Source organism: Chiloscyllium punctatum, chromosome 3, assembly GCF_047496795.1.
Source record: "Chiloscyllium punctatum isolate Juve2018m chromosome 3, sChiPun1.3, whole genome shotgun sequence".
NCBI classification, from domain to species: Eukaryota; Metazoa; Chordata; class Chondrichthyes; order Orectolobiformes; family Hemiscylliidae; genus Chiloscyllium; species Chiloscyllium punctatum.
The window spans coordinates 42,088,752-42,113,842 of record NC_092741.1 but is presented as its reverse complement, the minus strand read 5'-3'; the positions used below and the strand labels follow the sequence as shown (position 1 = coordinate 42,113,842).

Sequence of the window (25,091 nt, the reverse complement as noted above, 5' to 3'; positions counted from 1 at the left end):
TGAAATTCATTGTCTGGAAGGGTAAGAAGGGCAGAAACCCTCAATTCACTTAGGAGGTGTCTGGATCTGTCACTCAAGTTCTATAACCTACACAGCTGTGGACCTGATGCTGGAAAGTAGGGTCAGGCCAGGTGGTTCAATGAGCACATTCATGACCGGTCAAATAGCCTCTTTCTGTGTTATAAGCTTTCTAAGATGATGTTGGTGATCTTGAAGACTTTTTAAAACTCCATAGATCTTTCCAAAGTCGATACATAGATTGGTCAGATGGAATTTAACATTTATAAGTATGAAGTGATATGTTTTGGAAGAAGATCACAGGCCTCCAGTCTGAAAAGCAACTCTCCATCACCACCCTCTGTTTTCTACCTTCGAGCCAGTTCTGTATCCAAATGTTCCTGTATACAATGTGATCTAACCTTACCATTTAGTCTACCATGAGGAGCATTGTTGAATGCCTTATTGAAGTCCATATGAATTGCATTCACTTGGTGTGCCACAAGGATGGCTGCTGGGTCCACTGTTTTTCGTCATTTGTATAAATGACTTGAATGTGAACATAGGAGGTATAGTTATTAAGTTGGAGGTGTAGTGGACAGTGAAGAAGGTTACCTCAGAGTTTACGGAATCTTGATCAGATCGGCCAATTGGCTGAGGAGTGGCAGATGGAGTTTAATTTAATGGCAACTTTTTCACACAGAGGGTGGTGAGTGCATGGAGTGATCTGTCAAAGGAAATGGTAGAAGCTGTGACATTTACAACATTTAAAGGCATCTCGATGGGTATATGAATAGGAAGGGTTTAGAGGGATATGGGCCAAGTGCTGGCAAACGGGACTAGATTAATTAAAGATATCTGGTTGGCATGGATGAATTGGACCAGCAGATCTGTTTCCATGCTATACATCTATATGGCTCGAATTAACAAGACAGGGGAATATTCAATAAATGGCAGGTTGCTAGGAAGCTCAGAGGGATATTGAGATGTTTATCCATAGATCCCTGAAAGCAGCAGGACAGGTTAATAAGGCTTTTAAGAAGCTAGAGAGGATGCTAGCCTTTATTGGTGGTGGCTTGGGTTATTAGAGCAGGGAGGTCATTTTGAAGCTGCACAGGAGTTTGGCTAGGCCACACCTGGAGTAACATATGCAGCTCTGGTCACCACACTATAGGAAGAATAGATTGCACTGGATAGAGTGTATAGGAGAATTACCTGGATGTTGCTTGAAATGGAGTAATTTAGCTCTGAAGAAAGGCTGAATTAGTTCAGGTTGTTTTCTTCAGCACATTGAAGGCTGAGAGGTGGAACGGATTGTATCATAGAATCACTGCAGTGTGGAAACAGGCCATTTGGCCCAACAAGTCCACACAGACCCTCCAAAGAGTAACCCACCCAGACCCATTATGCTACCCTATTACTCTACATTTCCCCTGGCTAATGCACCTAACCTACACATCCCTGAACACTATGGGCAATTTAGCATGAACAATTCACCTAACCTGCACATCTTTGGAATGTGGGAGGAAACCAGAGCTCCCAGAGGAAACCCATGCAGACACGGAGAATGTGCAAAATCCACACAGACAGCCACCCAAGCCTGGGATCGAACCTGGGACTCTGGTGCTGTGAGGCAGCAGTGCTGACCACTGAGCCACCGTGGATTGAAGTGTACAGGTTTATGAGAGACTTGGACAGGATGAATAAGAAGCAGCTGTTCCCCTTAGTTGAAGGGTCATTAACAGGGGGACATAATTTTAAAGTGAAAGGCAGAAGTTTTAGATGGGATTTGAAGAAAACTGTTTTCACCCAGAGGATAGTGGGAATCTGAATTCACTTTCTGGATGGTAGTTGAGGTGGAAACCTCGCAAATTTTAAAAAGCCATTTGATGAGCACTTGAAATGTTATAATATTCAAGGCTATGGGCCAAGTACTGGAAAGTGGGACACGTGTTATTTAGAGTTATTTGTTTATGCAAGCTCAATGGTTCTAAGGGCCTCTTCTGATGCATCTATGAAAGTCCCTTCTGTGTATCTGCCAAATCATTACATAAGCAATAATTATTATCAGAAAAAAACTACACACAGAACTGTGGATGCTCCAAATGCAAAACAAAGTAGAAATTGCTAGAGAAACTCATCAGGTCTGATAGCATCTGTGGAGAGAAAGCAGAGGTAAAGTTTTGGGTCCAGTGACTCTTCTTTAGAACCTTTCTTTATTACTAGAACTCTAACTGCTGTTTTTAAACTTAAGGCAGTTGTCTTATTTTGGTAAATGACATGTATCAATATCCCAATGTAACAAGCAATTTATAGTTAGCTAATTGAAGAATGTCTCAGTATCGGGTTTGTGTTACTCTTCCCTGAACATAAGTCATAGAGAGTAGTTTTCCAGAAATTTATTTTCTTTCACCAAAAGGACATAACTATTGTCTCAGCAACAGCAAACTGAAATCAAATTATTCCTTCCTTATAAGATCACATCAAAAAGTTAAGTACAATAGAATTGTTCCTCGAGTGAGCTGTTTCCATCATGGTTTTACTGTAGGATAGATAAATTTATTTTCTTCAATATTCACAGTGGAGAACAAATTTATTGTAAAAGTAGGCGACCTTCAATCTTAAATACAGTGTTTTTTTTTTAATGCTGCTGTTTTAAAGATGAATAACTTTCAAAAGATAATTCATCTTTTTGTTTTTAGTAAATTGTGCAATGTCTTGGATCGACTGAGCATAATTGCAGAAGATGTTGTGAAAAGAACAGGATTCTTTGTAAATCACCCTGATTTTTATTGCAACACCTTGCGACCAGGTGAACGGTAAGACTGAATGAAAATTGAATTGAGTAGTTAGATATGAATAATCCAAGTAAAGTTGAAAATATAAAGTTAAAATTATTGGTTGCGAAGATATGTAAGATTAGCTGTGAATCGTGCAGTATGTAATTTATCTTTGAGTTCATTGTTCAGATTTACATATTCATTCTTTTAACAGTTTTGATATGATTTACATTCAATTACGAGAGCTTTGTTCAAAGAAGTTGAACCAAAACTCTTTTTTTCAATAGAAATGTATAATGTAGCAAAACTTCCCAAAGTGCTTAGTGGACATAAAACAAAAACTGAAAACTATGCTGAGAAAGATATTGGGAGGTGTGAGTTTTGAGAAAGGCAATAAAGGAGGAGAGAGAGTTGGAAAGGCAAAGTTTTAGAAAGGATTTGTTTTAATATATGTATATTTATTCTTGGGATTTGGGTATCCCTGGCTAGGCCAGTATTTATCGCTTAATTGTCCAGAGGGTATGATAAGAATCAAGTACATTGGTGTGGGTCTGGAGTCAAGTAGGCCAGAATGAGTAGGGATGGCAGATTTTCTTCCCTAAAGGGTATTATTGAACCAGATTGTATAACAGTTGACAGTGGATTCATGCTTTTTGTTAAGGTTTTTTTTCTTACTGAGTTGAATATTTTAACTACCCATCATGATGGGGTTCAAGCAGGTTCTGGTTTATTGCCAGTCCACTTAATAAATTTCAGGGTGTGGAGCTGAGATGATTTAAGAAAGCTCACTAATAATTGGAAAAATGAGGGATTTGTGTTACATGAGACAAGGTCAAAGAGTTTAGCAAAATTGGAGAGGCAAAATCATGAAGGAATTTGAATGAAAGACAGGAGGATCAGAAACAAAGGAGATCAGGATTTAATTCCTTATTTAGAAATCCCTCAATGATTTTGATCATTTTAAATTCACCTTCTTTGCTCTGCAGTATGTTCTAGCAAGATATTCCCCTATTCTACTTATGATCTGCTCTTTTCACCTGTCATCAGTGTGGGAACTTGCTGCTGCATTGATCCTATTCTCTGTGAAACCCGTGTTGGTCATTTTGCCTCTCCAGTTTCAATAACCTCAAAATCAATCTTTCTTACCATGTTTTCAGTAAATCTTCCTAATCTCTTTTGTGCAAGCTGTACGAATCTATTTCTTTGTCTACTGGTGAATCACTTTGAAATGTTTGAAGATGTTGTACTCTGTCCAACTTGTGTTCTCTCTCTGTCTTTCATACTCATTGTACCTTGACATTTTTTCACAGATGGGACGAACTTGGTGGATATAATCAAAATACTTGTCGCTTACAGGTAAAGTGAGGAATTGGAAATGTAATAGTTAAATTGTGACATCACAAAATGGCCTAATCATTGAGTATGGAGTTAATTGAGAATATAGTCTAGGTGATTATGCACATTACACAATGTACATCCTCAATGTAGTACTAACTTTTTTTAGCATCACATTGTTTGAGTATTATTTAAGCTGTATCCGTCCATGTACGTAAAGAGCATTCCATCACACTCCTAATGTGCTTTTTATGTGATGGAGGAGAATTCAGGACACAAGTGATACCTTATTGGGATTGTATTACAGCCCCCCTCATAGTCAGAGGGAAATTGAGAAACAAACTTGTAAGGAGATCTCAGCTATCTGTAAGGGGATTTTAACTTTGCAAACATAGACTGGGACTGTTAAGGATCTAGATGGGAAGAAATTTGTTAAGTGTGTACAAGACAATTTTCTGACTCAGTATGTGGCTGTACCTACTATAGAAGGTGCAAAACTTGACCTACTCTTGGGAAATAAGGCAGGGCAGGTGACTTGGGTGTCAGTGGGGGAGCATTTTGGGGCCAGCAACCATAATTCTATTAGATTTAAAATAATGATGGAAAAGGATAGACCAGATCTAAAAGTTGAAGTTCTAAATTGGATAAAGGCCAATGTTGACGGTATTAGGCAAGAACTTTCGAAAGCTGATTGGGGGCAGATATTTGTAGGTAAAGGGACGGCTGGAAAATGGGAAGCCTTCAGAAATGAGATAACAAGAATCCAGAGAAAGTATAATCCTGTCAGGGTGAAAGGGAAGGCTGGTAGGTTTAGGGAAAGCTGGATGATGAAAGAAATTGAGGGTTTGATTAAGAAAAAGAAGGAAGCATATGTCAGGTATAGACAGGATAGATCGAGTGAATCCTTAGAAGAGTATAAAGGAAGTAGGGGTATACTTCAGAGGGAAAAATCAGGAGGGAAAAAAGGGGACATGAGAATAGAATTAAGGAGAATCCAAAGAGTTTTTACAAATACATTAAGGACAAAAAGGTAACTAGGGAGAGAATAGGACCCCTCAAAAAAGAGCAAGGCGGCCTTTGTGTGGAGCCGTTGAAAATGGGGGAGATACTAAATGAATATTTTGCATCCGTATTTACTGTGGAAAAGGATATGGAAGATATAGACTGTGGGGAAATAGATGGTGACACCTTGGAAAATGTCCATATTACAGAGGAGGAAGTGCTGGATGTTTTGAAACGGGTAAAGGTGGCTAAATCCCCAGGACCTGATCAGGTGTGGGAAGCTAGAGAAGTGATTGCTGGGCCGCTTGCTGAGATATTTGTATCATAGATAGGCACAGGTGAGGTGCCGGAAGACTGGAGGTTGGCTAACGTGGTGCCACTGTTTAAGTAGGGTGGTAAGGACAAGCCAGGGAACTATAGACCAATGAGCCTGACGCCATTGGTGGGCAAGTTGTTGGAGGGAATCCTGAGGGACAGGATGTTTGTGTATTTGGAAAGGTAAGGACTGATTAGGGATAGTCAACATGGCTTTGTGAATGGGAATTTGTGTCTCACAAACTTGATTGAGGGCAGAACGGTAGATGTGATCTATATGGACTTCAGTAAGGCGTTCGACAAGGTTCCCCCCCTCCCCCCATGGGAGACTGATTAGCAAGTTTAGATCTCATGGAATACAGGAGAACTAGCCATTTGGATGCAGAACTGGCTCAAAGGTAGAAGACTGGATTGGAGGTCTGTGACCAGTGGAGTGCCACAAGGGTCTGTGCTGGGTCCTCTACTTTTTGTCATTTACATAAATGATTTGGGTGCAAGCATAAGAAATACAGTTAGTAAGTTTGCAGATGACACCAAAATTGGAGGAGTAGTGGACAGCGAAGAGGGTTACCTCTGATTACAACAGGATCTTGACCAGATGGGCCATTGGGCTGAGAAGTGGCAGATGGAGTTTAATTCAGATAAATGTGAGGTGCTGCATTTTGGGAAAGCAAATCTTATCAGAACTTATGCACTTAACAGTAAGATATTAGGGAGTGTTGCTGAACAAAGTGACTTTGAAGTGCAGGTTCATAGCCCCTTGAAAGTGGAGTCGCAGGTGGATAGGATAGTGAAGAAGGCATTTGGTATGCTTTCGTATTGAGTACAGGAGTTGGGAGGTCATGTTACGGCTGTACAGGACATTGGTTAGCCCACTGTTGGAATATTGCGTGCAATTCTGGTATCCTTCCTATCGGAAAGATGTTGTGAAACGTGAAAGGGTTCAGAAAAGATTTACAAGGATGTTGCCAGGGTTGGAGGATTTGAGCTATAGGGAGAGGCTGAACAGGTTGAGGCTGTTTTCCCTGAAGCGTCAGAGGCTGAGGGGTGACCTTATAGAGGTTTACAAAATTATGAGGGGCATAGATAGGGTGGATTGGCAAAGTCTTTTCCCTGGGCTCGGGGAGTCCAGAACTAGATGGCATAGGTTTAGGGTGAGAGGGGAAAGAGACCTACGGGGCAAGTTTTTCACAGAGGGCGGTACATGTATGGAATGAGCTGCCAGAGGATGTGGTGGAGGCTGGTACAATTGCAGCATTTAAGAGGCAATTGAATGGGTATATGAATAGGGAGGGTTTGGAGGGATATGAGCCGGGTGCTGGCAGGTGGGACTAAATTGGGTTGGGATATCTGGTCGGCATGGACGGGTAAGACCAAAGTTTCCATGCAGTACATCTCTATGATGAGTTATTCATTGCAAATTCTGAGCCTCTAATGTGTCTTAATAGCCACAACATGTATGTGACTGATCCCATTCACTATCTGGTCAAGGTTCATCCCAGGATTACAGTATGTTTTTTTTAAAAAGCTGTTTAAGTGGCTTGAGATAAGTCAAAGATGATGCATTGGTAAGCTGAGAGCCATGTATGAAAAGCTAGAAAAAATGCAAACCAGGTCATTGTTCTATCCAAATAAAAACCTTTAGACTTAATGAAAACTTTATGAATGTCTATTGCCATTCTGGAAGATTGTATAAAGAGGCTGTGGACATTATCCTTATTTTCTGAATGAGCCTATCATTGGGAACCTTATCAAACGCCTTGCTAAAACCCATGTATGCCACATCCACTGCTCTACCTTCATCAATGTGTTTTGTCACATCCTCAAAGAATTCAATAAGGTTTGTGAGGCATGACCTGTCCCTCACAAAGCCATGCTGACTACCTGTAATCAAGCTATAGTTTTCCAAGTAATCATAAATTCTGTCTCTCAAAATCTGCTCCAATAATTTTTCCACCACAGATGGAAGACTGACTGGTCTGTAATTCCCAGGATTATCCCCATTCCCTTTCTTCGCATAAACCAAATCATCCGCTGACATTTCCACCACCTCCAAACAGACCCCACCACAAGGAATATATTTCCCTCCCCACCCCTTTCCACCTTCCGCAAAGACCATTCCCTCCGTGACTACCTGGTCAGGTCCACGCCCCCCTACAACCCACCCTCCCATCCTTGCATTTTCCCCTGCCACCGCAGGAACTGTAAAACCTGCGCCCACACCTCCTTCCTCACCTCTATCCAAGGCCCTAAAGGAGCCTTCCACATTCATCAGAGTTTTACTTGCACATCCACTAATATCACTTATTGTATCCGTTGCTCCCAATGCGGTCTCCTCTACATTGGGGAGACTGGGCGCTTCCTAGCAGAACGCTTTAGGGAACATCTCCGGGACACCTGCACCAATCAACCACACCGCCCCGTGGCCCAATATTTCAACTCCCCCTCCCACTCTGCCGAGGACATGGAGGTCCTGGGCCTCCTTCGCCACCGCTCCCTCACCACCAGACGCCTGGATGAAGAACACCTCATCTTCCGCCTCGGAACACTTCAACACTTCAATGTGGACTTCAATAGTTTCCTCATTTCCCCTTCCCCCACCTCACCCTAGTTCCAAACTTCCAGCTCAGCACTGTCTCCTTGACTTGTCCGGACTTGTCCTCCCTGCCTATCTCCTTTTCCACCTATCCACTCTACCCTCTCCTCCCTGACCTATCACCTTCATCCCCTCCCCCACTCACTCATTGTACTCTATGCTACTTTCTCCCCACCCCCACCCTCCTCTAGCTTATCTCTCCATGCTTCAGGCTCACTGCCTTTATTCCTGATGAAGGGCTTTTGCCCGAAACATCGATTTCGAAGCTCCTTGGATGCTGCCTGAACTGCTGTGCGCTTCCAGCACCACTAATCCTGAATATATGTCTGATTTAAGCCTGAACTCTGCAGTTATACTGGGATTTTCAGATGATTTTATCTCCAATGACAATTAATATTATTTTCCATAACTGAATGTAAATTCAGACTGCCTGTCTGACATTCCAGAGTTCTTAGATTTCCTAGTTAATTGGGATATGCATTCTTTGTAGAAGCATATTATTTTCGGGAATTCCCATCATTTAAACAGTAAAGAAGACAATTTAACAAGCATGATTTAATTGCTTGTGACGACTGTACTTTGTGAGAGTCTCCTCATTAGACAGGCAGTTGTGAGTTGATTGCCTATTGAGTCATTGAAAGTGTGATTTGACAGCTGACAGATACTTCAAAGCTTCCTTTATTATGTAACAGTAGTCAGTTTGGCTATTCACTATATTCAGCCATTTAATTTCTTGTCATGGCAAAATCCCTTGGTTGTGAGAGCTCATATGGCTTAGGATATCAGTTCAAAGGTTCAGTGTTTTGTTACAGTTGTGTCCAAGAACAAATAAATGTGTCAGTGAGAGATATAACATTTTCCTGACTAATGTGCTCCCTTTTAACTTTATATAATTCCACTTCTTGATAATGGTAAATAAATGACAAATATAATTGAATATACTTAAATGTGAGTTGGCTCATATTCATATGCAGAGTAAGATAAGCAATTAGTGTAGAGAAGCAGAAGTTTAAGAATAAAAATGTACACTTTTTTTTTCAAAAGCAACACAAGTCAGTATTACGTCTGTAAATTTGGACAGACTGTGCCGTAGTTAACGTCATCAGACTAGTAACCCAAAGCCCATGCTAATGCTCTGCATCTGCCATCTTCCTTGACAGCGTGTTCCAGGTATCTACCACTCTCTTCGTTTAAAAAAAGTAGGGAGGAATCTGGATCTGGGTGTGATACTCTTTGAAGAGTCAGTGTGTATTCAATGGGCTGAATGGCCCCTTTCTGCAGAGAAGGGATTCTGTGATTCTGTAATTTTTTTTGTTAATATCTATCTATCTTATCTTATCTTATCTTATCTATCTATTTATTTATGTAAACACATAGCCACCTTTTATGACGCACTGATCCTTACTCTTTTCTTGTTGTTTTTCTCTTGAATGGCAGCTGCTTTCTGCCATTCACACCACGTCCAGACCAATCTTTGTACCCCATTATCATTGTCTTGATTTGATTTGAATTATTATCATGTCTACCTAAATACAGTGAAAAGCTTTGTTTGCAAGCAATACAGGCAGATCATAGTAAGCAAGGACATACAGATTGTAGGCTGTAAAAAATTTGGACAAAATGAGGGATACTAGTTACACCGCACAGGACACACACAAAGTAAGATCAGCATTATTTGAAGTTAGGGAATCCATTCATCAGTCTAATACTAGCAGGGAAGAAATTGTTCTTGAACCAGCTGGTGTGTGTTCAGGTTTCTGTACCTTCTGCCTAACTGAAGAGGTTGTTGGAGACCATTACTGGGGTGGGATGGGTCTCTGATGATGTTGGCAGCTTTTCCGTGGCAATGGGATGTGTAAGTGGAGTCCGTGAATGGGAGGTTAACTTCTGCGATGGTCTTGGCTGTGCACACAATCTTCTATAGATTCTTACGGTCCTGGACACAGCAGTTGCCATACCAAGCCATTATGCACCTGGGCATTATGCTTTCTGCAGTGCATCTGTAAAAGCTGCTGACGGTCCTTATGGACATGCCAAATTTCCTGAGCTGCCTGAGGAAGACATGGCATTGTTGTGCCTTCTTGACCATCGCATCTACTTGGGAAGTCCAGGACAGGTTATTGCTTATTGTCACTCCTAGGAACTTGATGCTCTGTTGATGTAGAGGGGGGTATGTTCTCCTCCTTTCTTTCTGAAGTCAATTAGCAGTTCTTTAGTTTTGCCAACATTGAGAGAGATCTGTTATCATTGCACTATGTCAACAAGCCCTCTATCTCCTTTCTGTATTCTGACTCATCTTTCCTCTTTCTCCACCAATGCTTTTGTTATTTAATCTCTTCTGTCTTCCATTTCGTCATTGAATCTCCCTTTTGTTCTCTTTCACTTGCTGAACTTTTCCCAGTTCTGATGAACAACTATTAACCTGAGAGTTAACTTTTTATTTTCACTCCATATATCTTCTGCTATAGTAGGTAATTATATATATCTTATAAGGTTTAGAAATTTTTCAAAGTCTGGAATGACGTAAATTTTATGCAAGACAGGTCTTTAAAAATTGAAAATAAAAACAATTGTTGCAGGCTTTCCATACTGAAACCAAACATTTTTGGAAAATCGCTGATTTCTGTGTATTGAATAATCTAATATTTCTAAATCTACTGAAGGGTAAATTGTAATGATAATGATTTAATAGTGCAGCACAACTATAAATCCTGTTTAAATTTTGTTTCAGACTGGTGTCCTTAGGACAAACTGTGTTGACTGTTTAGATCGTACAAACACTGCTCAGTTTATGGTGGGAAAATGTGCTTTGGCATACCAGCTCTATGCAATAGGTGTAATTGACAAACCAAGACTGCAGTTTGACACTGATGCTGTTCGGTAAGCAATCTATATCCCTATGGATTCTAGCTGCTTTAATTTGTTTAATTTACGATTTTCTTTCGTTTTCTGATTTCACCCATCCGTTTCAATAATCGGGAAAATCTGGCATTGTTCACTGCTTTTTCACCAGCTCTACACCTGTGTGATTAATGCTCCTGAACTTAATATATGCAAATCCATACAGGGGGTACCACATTTGCTTCCCTTATTTTTTAAAGCTAGCATAATCTGGCAAACATAGAGTCTAGTCATAGAGTCATAAGAGATGTACAGCATGGAAAAAGACCCTTCGGTCCAACCCGTCCACGCCGACCAGATATCCCAACCCAATCTAGTCCCACCTGCCAGCATCCGGCCCATATCCCTCCAAACCCTTCCTATTCATATACCCATCCAAATGACTCTTAAATGTTGCAACCACATCCTCTGGCAGCTCATTCCTTAGACGTAACACCCTCTGCGTGAAAAGGTTGCCCCTAAGGTCTCTTTTATATCTTTCCCCTCTCACCCTAAACCTATGCCCTCTAGTTCTGGACTCCCACTTTGCCTGTTTATCCTATCCATGCCACTCATAATTTTGTAAACCTCTTATAAGGTCACCCCTCAGCCTCCGACGCTCCAGGGAAAACAGCCCCAGCCTGTTCAGCTAACCCTGGCAACATCCTTGTAAATCTTTTCTGAACCCTTTCAAGTTTCACATCTTTCCGATAGGAAGGAGACCAGAATTGCACACATTATTCCAACAGTGGCGGATATAGAATTTTATTTTGTAGTAAATTTAACCATTAAAAGTGAGTACATTTAGTCTGGGTAGGACTTTGAAATTACAAAAAGATCTAGATTGATTAAGTGAACAGACAAATATATAGCAAATGAAGTATAATGTGGGAAAATGTGAAATTGACATTTTAGCTGGGCATTTTTGTTTTAAAAATGATATCTCAATGATCAGATTGCAGAAGAAAATGGGTTTCCTCCTGCATGAGTCACAAAAGTTTGGATGCATGGACAACAACTAATTAGGAAAACTAAGAGTATTGAAAGTTACATCATGGAGAACTGAATACGAAAGTAGAGAGATTATGCTTACCAGGTCATTGGTAAGAGACATGGCATACTGTTCACAATCTGGGTCACCTTATTTAAGAAAGGAATTAGTCCAGAAACTGTTTACTGGGCCAATATCTGAGCAACAGGAATCATCCAGGAAATTATAGGCCAGTTAGCCTTACATCAGTGGCAGGTGAATTATTGGAGAAGATTCTTAGAAACAACACTTACTCACATTTGGAAAAGAATGGACTAATTAATGATTGTCAGCCTGACTTTTTGTCAGGGAGCTGTTGCTTCCCAAATTTCTCTCCAATTTAATTGCGTTTTTTTGAGGAAGTGACGAAGCTGATTGAAGGTAGGGCAGTGGTTATTATCTGCGTGGACTTTACTAAAGCATTTGGCAAGGTCATTCATGGTATGCTGCTCCAGAAGATTAAGCCACTTGGGATCCACGGTGAATTGGTAAGGTGGATACAAAATTGGCTTGGTCATAGAAGATAGAAGGTAGTTGTAGAGGGATGTTTTTTTCTGACAGGTCTTTGATCTTTGGTATTCCAAGGTTCAGTGCTGGGACCTCTGTAGTTTGTAATATGTCTAAATGATTTTGATAAAAATGTAGGTGGTCCAATTAATAAGTTTGCAGAAAAAACATGAAAATTGGTGGAGTTGTGGATAGTTAAAAAGGTGTTCATTCTTTTTCCCACTGGAAACATCAAATACTAGGAGGTAAAAGTTTTAAGTTGAGAAGCAGGAAAATTTGAAGGAAATGTGCAAGGTAGTCTTTTTTTTATGCAGAGAATGTTATGTGCTTGCAATGCGCTGCCAGGGGCAATGATTGAATCAGATATGATAGCAATGTTTAAGAGGCCTTTTGGTAGACACATAAACAGCCAGGGAATGAGGGATTACAAACCATGTGCAAGCTGATGGAATTTGGTTTAGAATCGTATTGTGGTTACCACAGCCATAAGGTCTGTTCTTGCACTGTACTATTCTGTGGTCTGTGGAATGGATGGGATGTTTTGTGAGGAAAGGTTGGACAACTAGACTTGTGTCCAGTGCACTTTAGAAGACTAAGAAGCCAACTTGATTGAAATATATAAACTCCTGAAGGGTCTAAGCAGTGTAGATATGGAGAGGATGTTTCCTCTTAGGAGAGATTCTAGAACTAAGGGTCACTGTTTAAAAATCAGGAGTCACCCATTTCAGATTGGGATTTGAGTCTTTGGAGCTTCTTCCTGCAACTGGTGAAAGCTGAACCTTGAAAATGTAAAGGCAAAAGTAGAGTAATTCTTGTTGAGCAAGGTTCTAAAAGTTTATTTCGGTAGCTGAGAATTTGGATTTGAGATTACTATCAGCCATGATCTGATTATGACAGAACAGGTTTGAGGGGCTGAACAGCTTACTCTTGATTTGTATGTTTGTATAATAGCCTGAAATCATATCCCAAAACGTCTTGAATTTGTCCAGTTCCAGTTTTAAAGTGTGGGACAAAGACAGGAAATGCATCCACACTCAGGAGACAAATCGATTATTGAAACCTTTTCAGACAGTACATTTCTTCAGTATTGCAGCTTTTCTATTTGTAATCAGTGTTGGCTAAATTTCTCAAGACCCAGTGAATCTAGTAAGTAAAAAAAAGATGAGAAAGGGCAGATTGATTAGTTAAGTGTAATTGCAACATGCATAGGAGTCAGAGGTGTTTCTTCCGGGTCCAACAAACTGATTTGTAAATCCTGAGACACCATTCCCGGCTCCCCACACCCTCCCCCCACCCCCAATCTATCTGCTCCTGAGCTGCACCGTGTCCAGAATTTCTACATCAAGGATGAAGCCAATCTTGTTAATCAGCTAGTTTTTGTTGAAGGTTTTTTTAAATGCGTGCCCTAGAATTGGAACTGCAATTTTGGAAGAAACACACATTTACTGTTTTCCAGCCTCCAACTCCTCCATGCTGCTGCAAAAACATGTAAATGTTGGATATTCATATCTGTCTGATGCAGTTCTGTGCTCCATGCATACCTTTTCCTAGTACTCACTAGCATGTGGCACCAGGAATTATCCAGAGATTACAACCTTTTGAGGACCTGCTTTTTTAATGGAGTACCAAATTCCCTGAATTCTTGATGCAATACCTCATTTTTTATTACACCTATATAGTTAGTACTAATGTGTAACACGACTTCTGTCTTATCACTTTGCCCTTTCAGGATCTAAATGAACTTCAGTAAGGCGTTCAACAAGGTTCCCCATGGGAGATTGATTAGCAAGGTTAGATCTCATGGAATACAGGGAGAACTAGCTATTTGGCTACAGAACTGGCTGAAAGGTAGAAGACAGAGGGTGGTGGTGGATGGTTGTTTTTCAGATTGGAGGCCTGTGACCAGTGGAGTGCCACAAGGGTTGGTGCTGAGTCCACTACTTTTCATCATTTATATAAATGATTTGGATGTGAACTTAAGAGGTATAGTTAATAAGTTTGCAGATGACACCAAAATTGGAGGTGTAGTGGACAGCAAAGAAGGTTACCTCTGATTACAACGGGATCGTGATCAGATGAGCCATGTGGCTGAGGAGTGTCAGAAGGAGTTTAATTTAGATAAATGTGAGGTGGTGCATTTTGGGAAAGCAAATCTTAGCAGGACTTATACACTTAATGGTAAAGTCCTAGGTAGTGTTGCTGAACAAAGAGACCTTGGAGTGCAGGTTCATAGCTCCTTGACAGTCGAGTCGCAGGTATATACGATAGGAAGACATTTCGTATCCTTTCCTGTATTGGTCAGAGTATTGAGTACAGGATTTGGGAGACCATGTTATAGCTGTACAGGACATTGGTTAGGTAAAAGCAAGGACTGCAGATGCTGGAATCCAGAGTCTAGATTAGAGTGGTGCTAGAAAAGCACAGCAAATCAGGCAGCATCCGAGGAGCAGGAAAATCAACGTTTTGGGCAAAAGCCCTTCATCAGGAATAGAGGCAGGGTGCCTGCAGAGTGGAGAGATAAATGAGAGGGGGGTGGGGGTTGGTTAGGCCACTTTTGGAATATTGCGTGCAGTTCTGGTCTCCTTATCGGAAGGATGTTGTGAAACTTGAAAGAGTTTGGAAAAGATTTACAAAGATGTTGCTAAGGTTGGAGGATTTGAGCTATAGGGAGAGGTTGAATAGGCCAGGGCTGTTTTTCCCTGGAGCGTCGGAGGATGAGGGGAAACCTTATAAAGGTTTATAAAATCATGAGGGGCATGGATAGGGTAAATAGACAGAGTCGTTTCCCTGGGGTGGGGGAGTCCAGAGCTAGAGGGTGAGAAGGCAATGATAAAATAGAGACCTAAGGGGCAACCTTTTCACGCAGAGGGTGATGCATATGTGGAATGAGCTGCCAGAGGAGGAGGCTAGTACAATTGCAACATTTAAAAGGCATCTGGATGTGTTTATGAATAGGAAGGGTTTGGAGGGATATGGGCCGTGTGCTGGCAGGTGGACTAGATTGGGTTGGGATATCTGGTCAGCATGGATGAGTTGGACCCAAGGGTATGTTTCTGTACTGTATATCTCCATGTCTTGAAAGGGCAAGTTGTTCATTAAGCTCTGGCCCTAGGAAAGAAGCACAGCATCCTGGAGTCATGTCTGCAACCTCAGAAATGTTGTCTGTTCCCGTAACTAATGAATCCGCTATGACTATTGTTTCTCCCTCCCCTTCTTTAGTCAAGTGCTTTAAGCATGGTTCTTTCTGCACTCCCCTAAGAAAGCAGCTCTTTCATCAGCTTCCAATTTGGAAAACCAATTTGTGAGCGAGAACCTAGGGGACTTCTGCACTACCTGTGTATGAGGGTCTTGGATTTCTGCCCCCTCCCACAGCACTGAAACAGTCATTCTGAAAGTCATAACTTAATACTTTAGGATTGATAAATTATCTAATCTTCTTGATTTGTTTGTAGCTTTCATCACATTTTGACTATATTATCGTCTTCTAACATCTCCCATCCATTGTCCACCTGGGTGGAAATCCCCTTGTCTGGTTTCATCATTACTATCTAACCAACTGATTTGACAATTATCTGTAGTGACTCATGTTACCAGTGTGAGGCCAGAGCCTCTGGGATCGCCAAGAATCAAACCTTGACCCTTTTGCTTTTGTATTGATATGCTGTCTCTCTGTGACATCACAGAGCACAACATCAAGTTCTGAGGGTATCATGATGACTCTGAACTCTCTCTCACTGCTAGCTCATTCAACCTCACCACTCTCTGATTTGCCACACTGTGTCTGGTATCCAATATTGGATGAACAGAAACTGCCTCCATCCAAAGACTGGGACTGGATCTGTCTTTGGTTCATGCCACAAAGTCCTGACCGTTGTTTACATCTATTACCATGGCAACTGCCTGAGGCTGAGTCTAAACATTTGACCTTATTGGTTTGTTTGAATCTAAGTTGAGCTCCCAGTCACGCACATGCTCCATCTCTAAATTGAAATCTCCATAACATAACCCTATTTCAATCCTATTTTAAGGACATCTGCTGCTGAGACCATACGCTGTTGCCAAAGCCTTGAATGTTCCAGTGCTCTTCTAGCCAGTCTCCCAAATTCTATCTTATGTAAATTTATAGTCCTCCAAAACTCCATACCCTATCAAATTTCTTTCTCCATTACCCCGTACTAGCTGACTTTATGTGGCTCCTTGTGCAGTCATGCTTTTAAAATCCTCATCTTCGATTTCAAATCTCAAAAAGGCTTCATCCCTTCCCTATCACTATTATTTCCTTCACTCATACAACTTATCTCTGCATTCGACCAATTCTGGATTCTTGCACAATCTCCAATTCTGATCTTTCTACCTCTGATAATTATACTTACTGCAGCTTCCCACTCCCAGCAATGAAACCTCCTCCTTATACCTCTCCTCCTCTCTTCTCTTTCAAAACCAACTCTTTCAGCTATCCTGCCTTGATGTTTCTTCCTGTGGCTTAGTGTGAGAGATTTTTTAATTGCCAGCATTTAAATCTCTTTGAGGTGTTTTGTATGGTACAGTAGGAGGGAGACTGGTGGGAGAACTGGATGGGCATGCAAGCAAAACTAAAATATTCATAATGCAAACATGAACTTCAAGATGTTCTTGTTTTAACACCTTAGTAAAGAAAGTAAAATTACTGTTAAATTAATTTCATGGTAGATTATTTGAAGAACTGTATGAAGATCATGGTGATACACTATCTTTGCAATATGGAGGTTCACAGTTAGTACATCGGGTGAAAACCTACAGGAAGATTGCACCATGGACACAACATTCTAAGGACATCATGCAAACACTTTCTAGGTACTACAGTAATGCATTTTCAGGTAATCTATGACTTTTATAATGTTTTAACCATTTTGTAACATTGTTAAGCTTCTCAAAAGTATACTCTGATGCAATCCTGACATTGTGCTTGAGCTACGAAAAGATGTTTATGAATTTTTCGTTGTGCAAGCATTACGTTATATGTCTACATCCATTGCCACTGAAAATCTTTGCCACTTTCAAGGAGCTATGAACCTGCACTCCAAGATCTCTTTGTTCAGCAACACTCCCTAGGACCTTACCATTAAGTGTAGAAGTCCTGCTAAGATTTGCTTTCCCAAAATGCAGCACCTCGCATTTATCTGAATTAAACTCCATCTGCCACTTCTCAGCCCATTGGCCCATCTGGTCAAGAACCTGTTGTAATCTGAGGTAACCCTCTTCGCTGTTCACTACACTTCCAATTTTGGTGTCATCTGCAAACCTATTAACTGTACCTCTTATGCTCACATCCAAATCATTGATGTAGTTGGCAAAACATAGTGGACCCAGCACCGACCCTTGTGGCACTCCACTGGTCACAGGCCAGTGGTTTTTGATAGATTTATGTTAGGCAAGGAAATCAAAAGATATTAGGGTACATTAAAATCAAAATCTGATCAGCCATAATTCCATTAATGGCTTAGCAGTCTTGAGGGACTAAGTGATCTACTTGTGCTTCTATTCCATACGTTCATAAACACCATCACCATCACCACCACCACCTTAATGAAAATCAAAATGATTTACCCTTCCTCAAAGAAGCTGGGTTCATGACACAAACTGTCCTGACATCTGTTTTGCATATATAGTTAAGACCCTGCTTCCTGCTTCCATTCTTTCCAAAGTTCATTGACTCCTGAAACAGTTCTCTTTTTAAAACAAAACTTGGTTGTATACAAATCCCCCTGTTGCCTAGCTGCTTTTTAACTGTGACTTCCGACAATGGCACTTCCAGTGAGGCCAGTGTCAAATCTTGAAAAGAGGATCATGCCCCATCTCACTGAGAGATCACTGAGAAGTGGTACCTCTGTTTTCAAAGTGGAGCAGTAACTATATAATAAATCTGAGTTGTGTGTTTTTACTGTCATCATCTTTGTAATTGATAAAATGTGGGATTGGAAACAATCTAGATCACTGAGCTTGCAATAGGAAAGGTAATGTTTCAAGGGAGTGGAGTTCATTGCAAGGACAGTTAAACAATTGTTTTAATATTCCCAGTGTCTATTTTGAGGAAATGTTAACTCTAAACCTTTATTTAATGGAAGTGATGAAGAGGTTGAAGGTTGGTGTCAGTATTGGATATTAAAATTAAGTTTTTAATCTTAGTTGCATCATCATGAGGTGAAATCCGTGAAGGCAAGACATCTTCTATAGTGTTACCAGACCGTAGAGCTGCTGTCTCATTAGAGTGAGATGACTGGTGGTTTAACCTGAGAGTCACTATGTTTCAGGCCAGGGGAGAGGTTGAGAGGGAGAGCTGGTCATGGTAAAACCTCAGCAATGTCGGAATTGAACCCATGTTGTTGACATCTTGCAATCGCAAAATAGCCGTCCAGCCAGCTGAGCCATCAGACTCACTAAGGAGATTGTACAAAGTTAAAAATCACACAACACCAGGTTATAGTCCAACAGGTTTAATTGGAAGCACACTAGCTTTCAGAGCGTCGCTCCTTCATCAGTGATAGTGGACAACCCAATCCTAAGACACAGAATTTATAACAAAAATTTACAGTGCGATGTAACTAAATTTTACATTGAAAAATACCTTGGTTGTCTGTTGAGTCTTTCATCTGTTTGAATACCATGATAGTTTCACTTCTTTCATGTGTAAATCACAAAACGTTTTCTTTACAAGGTGCATTCTCCAGTTAGCTGTAACAATGGGTGATAGCCCCCTGTGCTCTTCCAGCACCACTAACCCTGTATTCTCTGTCTATGCCATGATGTTTAGATTGATTCTAATCTAAAAAGTGAGATAACAGAGTTTTACATGAATCCATGCAGTTTTTGAGCAAAGTACAATGTAACTCTCCAAGTACAAATTCACCCCACAAAATACGTGTGTGCATGTGGGTCTTTGTCTGTCTGGGTTGGGGGTTGAGTGTGAGTAGTGAGTGTGGAGTGTCTTAAGTCTGTGAGGGGGTGCATGTGGGAGTATGTGCGTGTCTGGGATGGGGGGTTGTGAGTGTCTGTGAGAGAGACTGTATATGTGTGTACATGAGTGGAGAGTAGTCTAAGTCTCTGAGAGGATGTGTGTGTGTCTGTCATGTGTGTGTGTCTGTGTGTGTGTATAGGAGTGCCTGTGTGTGTGTATAGTGCAATGGTGGTCACCTGTAATGTGACATGAACCCAAGGTCCTGGTTGAGGCCTTCCATGTTCGGTACTGGTGACCACCATTGCATTATACACAGACACTCTTACACACCCACACACTCTCTCATTCACTCTCACCTCTCTCTCGCTCTCGCTCACACACTCACACACTCACACACTCACACTCACTCACTTACTCACTCACTCACTCACTCACTCACTCACACTCTCAATACACAGATCCACCGGCATCCTCTCAGAGACTTAGACCACTCTACACTCATGCACATATATATATATATATATATACACTCTCTCTCTCAGACACTCACAACCCCCCCCCCCCAGACACAGACACACACACACACTCCCACACTCACACATGCACCCCCCTCACAGACTTAAGACACTCTACACTCACTATACGCACACATACACTCTCTCTAACACTCTCAACCCCTAACCCAGACAGACACATGCACACAGACAGACAAAGACCCACATGCACACATATATTTTGTGGGGTGAATTTGTACTTGCAGTGTTACATTGTACTTTGCTCAAAAACTGCATGAATTCATGTAAAACTCTGATTCTAATCTAAAAAGTGAGATAACAATCTAAACATCATGGCATAGACAGAGAACACGAGGGGCTAACTGGAGAATGCACCTTGTAAAGAAAAGGTTTTGTGATTTACACATGAAAGAAGTGAAACTATCATGGTATTCAAACAGATGAAAGACTCAACAGACAATCAAGGTATTTTTCAATGTATAATTTCAGTTACATCGCACTGTAAATTTTTGCCATAAATTCTGTGTCTTAGGATTGAGTCCTCCACTATCACTGATGAAGGAGCGACGCTTTGAAAGCTAGTGTGCTTCCAATTAAACCTGTTGGATTATAACCTGGTGTTGTGTGATTTTTAGCTTTGTACACCCCAGTCTAACACTGGCATCTCCAAATCATAAGGAGATTGTGATTGACTGGTGTGTGGCTTGGGGCTATTTTACCAAATGCTCCCCTTGTGGCCCTTTTCCACAGTGGCAGTTGTCTAAGACTGATGTCTAAGACAAGTGTAAGTTAAATACTTAATGCTATATGTTATGGAAAATTCTATCCCATCTAAAACATCAAATATCTGTTGAAATATGTAAGTTTTTTATTTTGTGTTTAACAGATTTTTTTTAATGTTATAGATGCTGATAGACAGGATGCTATAAATCTGTTTCTTGGAGTCTTCCAGCCGAGCGAAGGAAAATTTCATCTTTGGGAACTTCCGACTGACTATTACTTGCATCACAAGAACACAATGGAACTGTTATGTCCAAAGAGAAGGTAGTGTATAACAGGGATATCCATTCTTTTTGCAAGTTGTGGAAGGGGGAGTTTGGGAGGGTGAAGCAGCAACATTTCAACTTCTTTCTGAGGTTGGGGGATGGTTGATGATAATCAAATTCCAGAGAAACAAAATCAGGCGCACCAGTAAACACAAATTTCAGAAAAATCAATCAAAGCAATCAATAGATAATTTTAAGTAAATGTGTAGTTGGTAAAAATGGCAACTAAAAAGTAAGCAAAGTTAACTCTCACAGGTGTGCATTGCCTCCTCTCTCAGGCTGGTTTACAGAGAGCATTTTGAGAAGAGAAAATTTGAAGGCCAATGGGATGTGTATGTGTCCAGCTCACTCACTGTCTCAGGGTTCAGACCCTGTTAACCCTTTCCCATTCACATGGGCATCCCCTCTTTGCACACACATCCCTCTATCGTGAGAGGACCACCTCTTGTGCATTGCCTCCATTTCTCGCAAGTGTGCATTGCCCCCTCTCTCACAGATGCGCATTTGCCTTCAGCTCCTCACGTTTCCTCTCTCTCACCCCTCCCCCTCACAGTGCTTTTTCCCTCCACTTCCCTTGCATATGTGTAATCTCTCTCTCCCCCTGTTTAGCACAAGCACACTCCCCTTCACATGAATCTTGCAGTCCTCCTTCACTCTCAGACAATCTCATGCTCTCTCTGTCTCACTAATGTGTTCTCACATGCTCTCTTTCCATTCCTAATATGCATTCATTTGCTGAGCCTCCCTCTCGTATCTGCTCATCCTTCCCCCGTCACCCTCTATCTCTTACTATTTACTTACCCCCTGCTGTTACTGACGCACCCCAACCTCCCACCTGTCAACCACTCACCCTGCCCATCCCCAAATTCATTACCTCACCCTCCCTCTTCATACTTAAGATACCTTCCATTATGTTTTGTGACACTACCACCATGTGAAATGGGACAAACTTTGACAGATCCAGCTAGATTCAATTACCAAGGAAATTACCAAGCACAGTGGTGCAGTGTTTGTTTCACTAGATTAATAATCCAGAACGCCAAGCTCATATCCTGGGGATCTGGGTTTGAATCCCAACATGACAAATAGTGAAATTTGAATTTAATAACAAATCTGGAATTAGAAGCTAGTCTAATGACAACAATGAAGCTGTTGATTAGGAAATACTGGATTAGTGGTGCTGGAAGAGCACAGCAGTTCAGGCAGCATCCAACGAGCAGCGAAATCGACGTTTCGGGCAAAAGTGGATGAAGGGCTTTTGCCCGAAACGTCGATTTCGCTGTTCGTTGGATGCTGCCTGAACTGCTGTGCTCTTCCAGCACCACTAATCCAGTATTTGCTTTCCAGCATCTGCAGTCATTGTTTTTACCTTGTTGATTAGAAAAGCCCATCTAGTTTCCCTAGTGCCCTTCAGGGAAGACAATCTGATGTCGTTACCTGGTTTGCCCTACATGTGATTCCAAACTCTGAATGATGTGAATTGATTCTTACCTGCCCTCTGAAATCACTTAGAACATCATTTAGTGAAAGCCAATAAATGCTGATGTTGCTGGTGTCGCCCACAAAGCGGATAAGAATAATGAAATAAAAACTCTTAATCATGGACCATATCCCCAACTCCACTGTTGCCATCAAGCACACAAATCCACACTCACTCAATGAAAAATGCAGGAGTCCCTGCTAGGAACAACAACAGGTATTCCTAAAAGGGAGGTATCAACTTGGTGAAATGACAACACACAGCCCTTGCTTACCAAATAATTGAGTCTGCATGCAGTAGACTGGGCTAAGGGAGCCTACAACTAAAGAATCACACGTAAGTTCTACAATTCTTCTGTATCCAGTTTGTGATTGTTGGTGGACAATCAAACAACTCCCTGTAGTTCAAGGCACCACAGATATCCCCATCCACAACCATGTGTGAGCCCAGCATATCACTGAAAAAAACAAAGCTGAAAAATTATATCCACCTTTTAGTCAGAAGTGCCGAGTAAATGATCCAACTCTGCACCCTCTGGAAGTCACTACCATCTCAGATGCCAGACTTCATCAATTTGATTCACTCACCTGGCTAAAGGCACTGAGACTGACAACATTCTGACAGTATAATTAAAGACCTGTTCTTCAGAACTTGCCACAGCCTTAGCCAAACTATTCCAGTACCATACAACTCCTGGCATCTAATGGCATGTGCAAAATTGCCCATGTACATCCAGGACAAATCCAACCTGGCCAATTACCGCTTTATCAGACTAAACTCAATCAGCAAAGTCATGAAAGGTGCCATTGATACTCCAATCAAGCAACACTTACAAGGGAATAACCAGCTCACTGGTGCTCATTTTGGTTTCCCCAAGGCCACTTGGCTTCTGAACTCATTGCATCCTTGAACCACAAATGGACAACAGTGCTGAATTCCAGAGGTGAAGTAATGGTGACTGGTCTTGACGTTAAGACCACATTTGACCAAATGTTGCTGCAGGACTCCTAGCAAATCTGAAGTCATTGAGTCATAGAGATGTATAGCATGGAAACAGACCCTTCAATTCAACTTGTCTATGCCAACCAGATATCCTAACCTAATCTAGTCCCCTTTGCTGACATTTGGCCCATATCCCTCTAAAACCTTTCTATTCGTATATCCATCCACTAACCTTTTAAAGGTTGTAATTGTACCAGCCTCCACTACTTTCTCTGGGCAGCTCATTCCATACACTCATCACGCTCTGTGTGAAAAAGTTCCCCCTTAGATCCCTTGTAAATTTTTCCCCTAAACCTATACCCTCTTGTGCTGGACTCCCCCACCTCAGGGAAAAGACCTTGTCTATTTACCCTAACCGTGCTCCTCATCATCATTTTATAAACCTCTGTAAGGTCACCCTTCAGCCTCCGATGCTCCAGGGAAAAAAGCCCCAGCCTATTCAACCTATAGCTCAAGCCCTGCAACCTTGACAAAATCCTTGTAGATCTTTTCTGAACCCTTTCAAGTTTCACAACATCCTTCCCAAAACCAGGAGACCAGAATTGAATACAATATTCCAACAGTGGCCTAACCAATGTCCTGTGCAGCCACAACATGACCTCCCAACACTTTATACTCAATGCTGTGACCAACAAAGCAAAGGCTACCAAATGCCTCCTTCACTATCCTATCTCCCTGTGACTCCACTTTCAAGGAATCTGCACTCCAGGTCTCTTTCTTCACCATCAGGACCTTACCATTAAGTGTATAAGTCCTGCTCTGATTTGCCTTTCCAAAGTACAGCACCTCATATTTATCTAAATTTAACTCCATTTGCCACTCTTCAGCCCATTGGCCCATCTGATCAAGATCCCTTTGTACTCTGAGGTAACCTTTTTCACTGTCCACTACACCTCCAATTTTGGTGTCAACTGCAAACATACTAACTATACCTTCTATGTTTACATCCAAATCATTTGTATAAATACCGAAAAGCAGTGGACCCAACACCGATCCTTGTGGTACACCACGGATGTCATGCTTCCAGTCTGAAAGGCAACCTTCCACCAACAAACTCTGTCTTCTACCTTCGAGCCAGATCTGTATCCAAATGGCTAGTTCTCCCTGTATTCCACGTGATCTAACCTTGCTAATAGTCTCCCATGAGGAGCTTTGTCGACTGCCTAACTGAAGTCCATATAGATCACAACTACCACTCTGCCCTCATCAATCCTCTTTGTTACTTCTTCAAAAAGCTCCATCAAGTTAGTGAGACATGATTTTCCATGCACAAAGCCATGTTGACTAGCCCTAATCAGCCCTTGCCTTTTCAAATACATGTCCATCCTGTCCCTCAGGATTTCCTCCAACAACGTGCCCACCACCAATGTGAGGCTCACCAGTCTATAGTTCCATGGCTTTTCCTCACCACCTTTCTTAAGTAGTGGTACCACATTAGCCAGCCTCCAGTCTTCCGGCACCTCACCTGTGATTATCGATGATACAAATATCTCAGCAGGGGGGCCCAGCAATTGTTTCCCTACCTTCCCACAGAGTTCTAGGGTACACCTGATTTAGTCCTGGTGATTTGCCACTTTTATGCGTTTTAAGACATCCAACACTACCTCATCTGTAATATGGACATTTTTCAAGATGTTGCCATCTATTTCCCCACATTCTATATCTTCAATAT

General features: G+C 41.4%; 1 protein-coding gene across 7 annotated transcripts in view; it reads left to right on the top strand.

Moving 5' to 3' along the window:
• fig4a (FIG4 phosphoinositide 5-phosphatase a) overlaps positions 1–25,091 on the top strand; it is a 116,847-nt gene that overhangs the window by 58,347 nt on the left and 33,409 nt on the right. For all 7 annotated transcript variants that reach the window (XR_011953438.1, XM_072552132.1, XM_072552140.1 and 4 more), the window contains 5 exons: positions 2,700–2,816; positions 4,088–4,133; positions 10,757–10,905; positions 17,132–17,298; positions 20,797–20,935. Coding sequence is in view for 6 of the 7 variants with exons in the window: in XM_072552132.1 (XP_072408233.1) it covers positions 2,700–2,816; positions 4,088–4,133; positions 10,757–10,905; positions 17,132–17,298; positions 20,797–20,935 (618 nt within the window). In the remaining variant the exon portion in view is untranslated. The remainder of the gene's footprint in view (positions 1–2,699; positions 2,817–4,087; positions 4,134–10,756; positions 10,906–17,131; positions 17,299–20,796; positions 20,936–25,091) is intronic.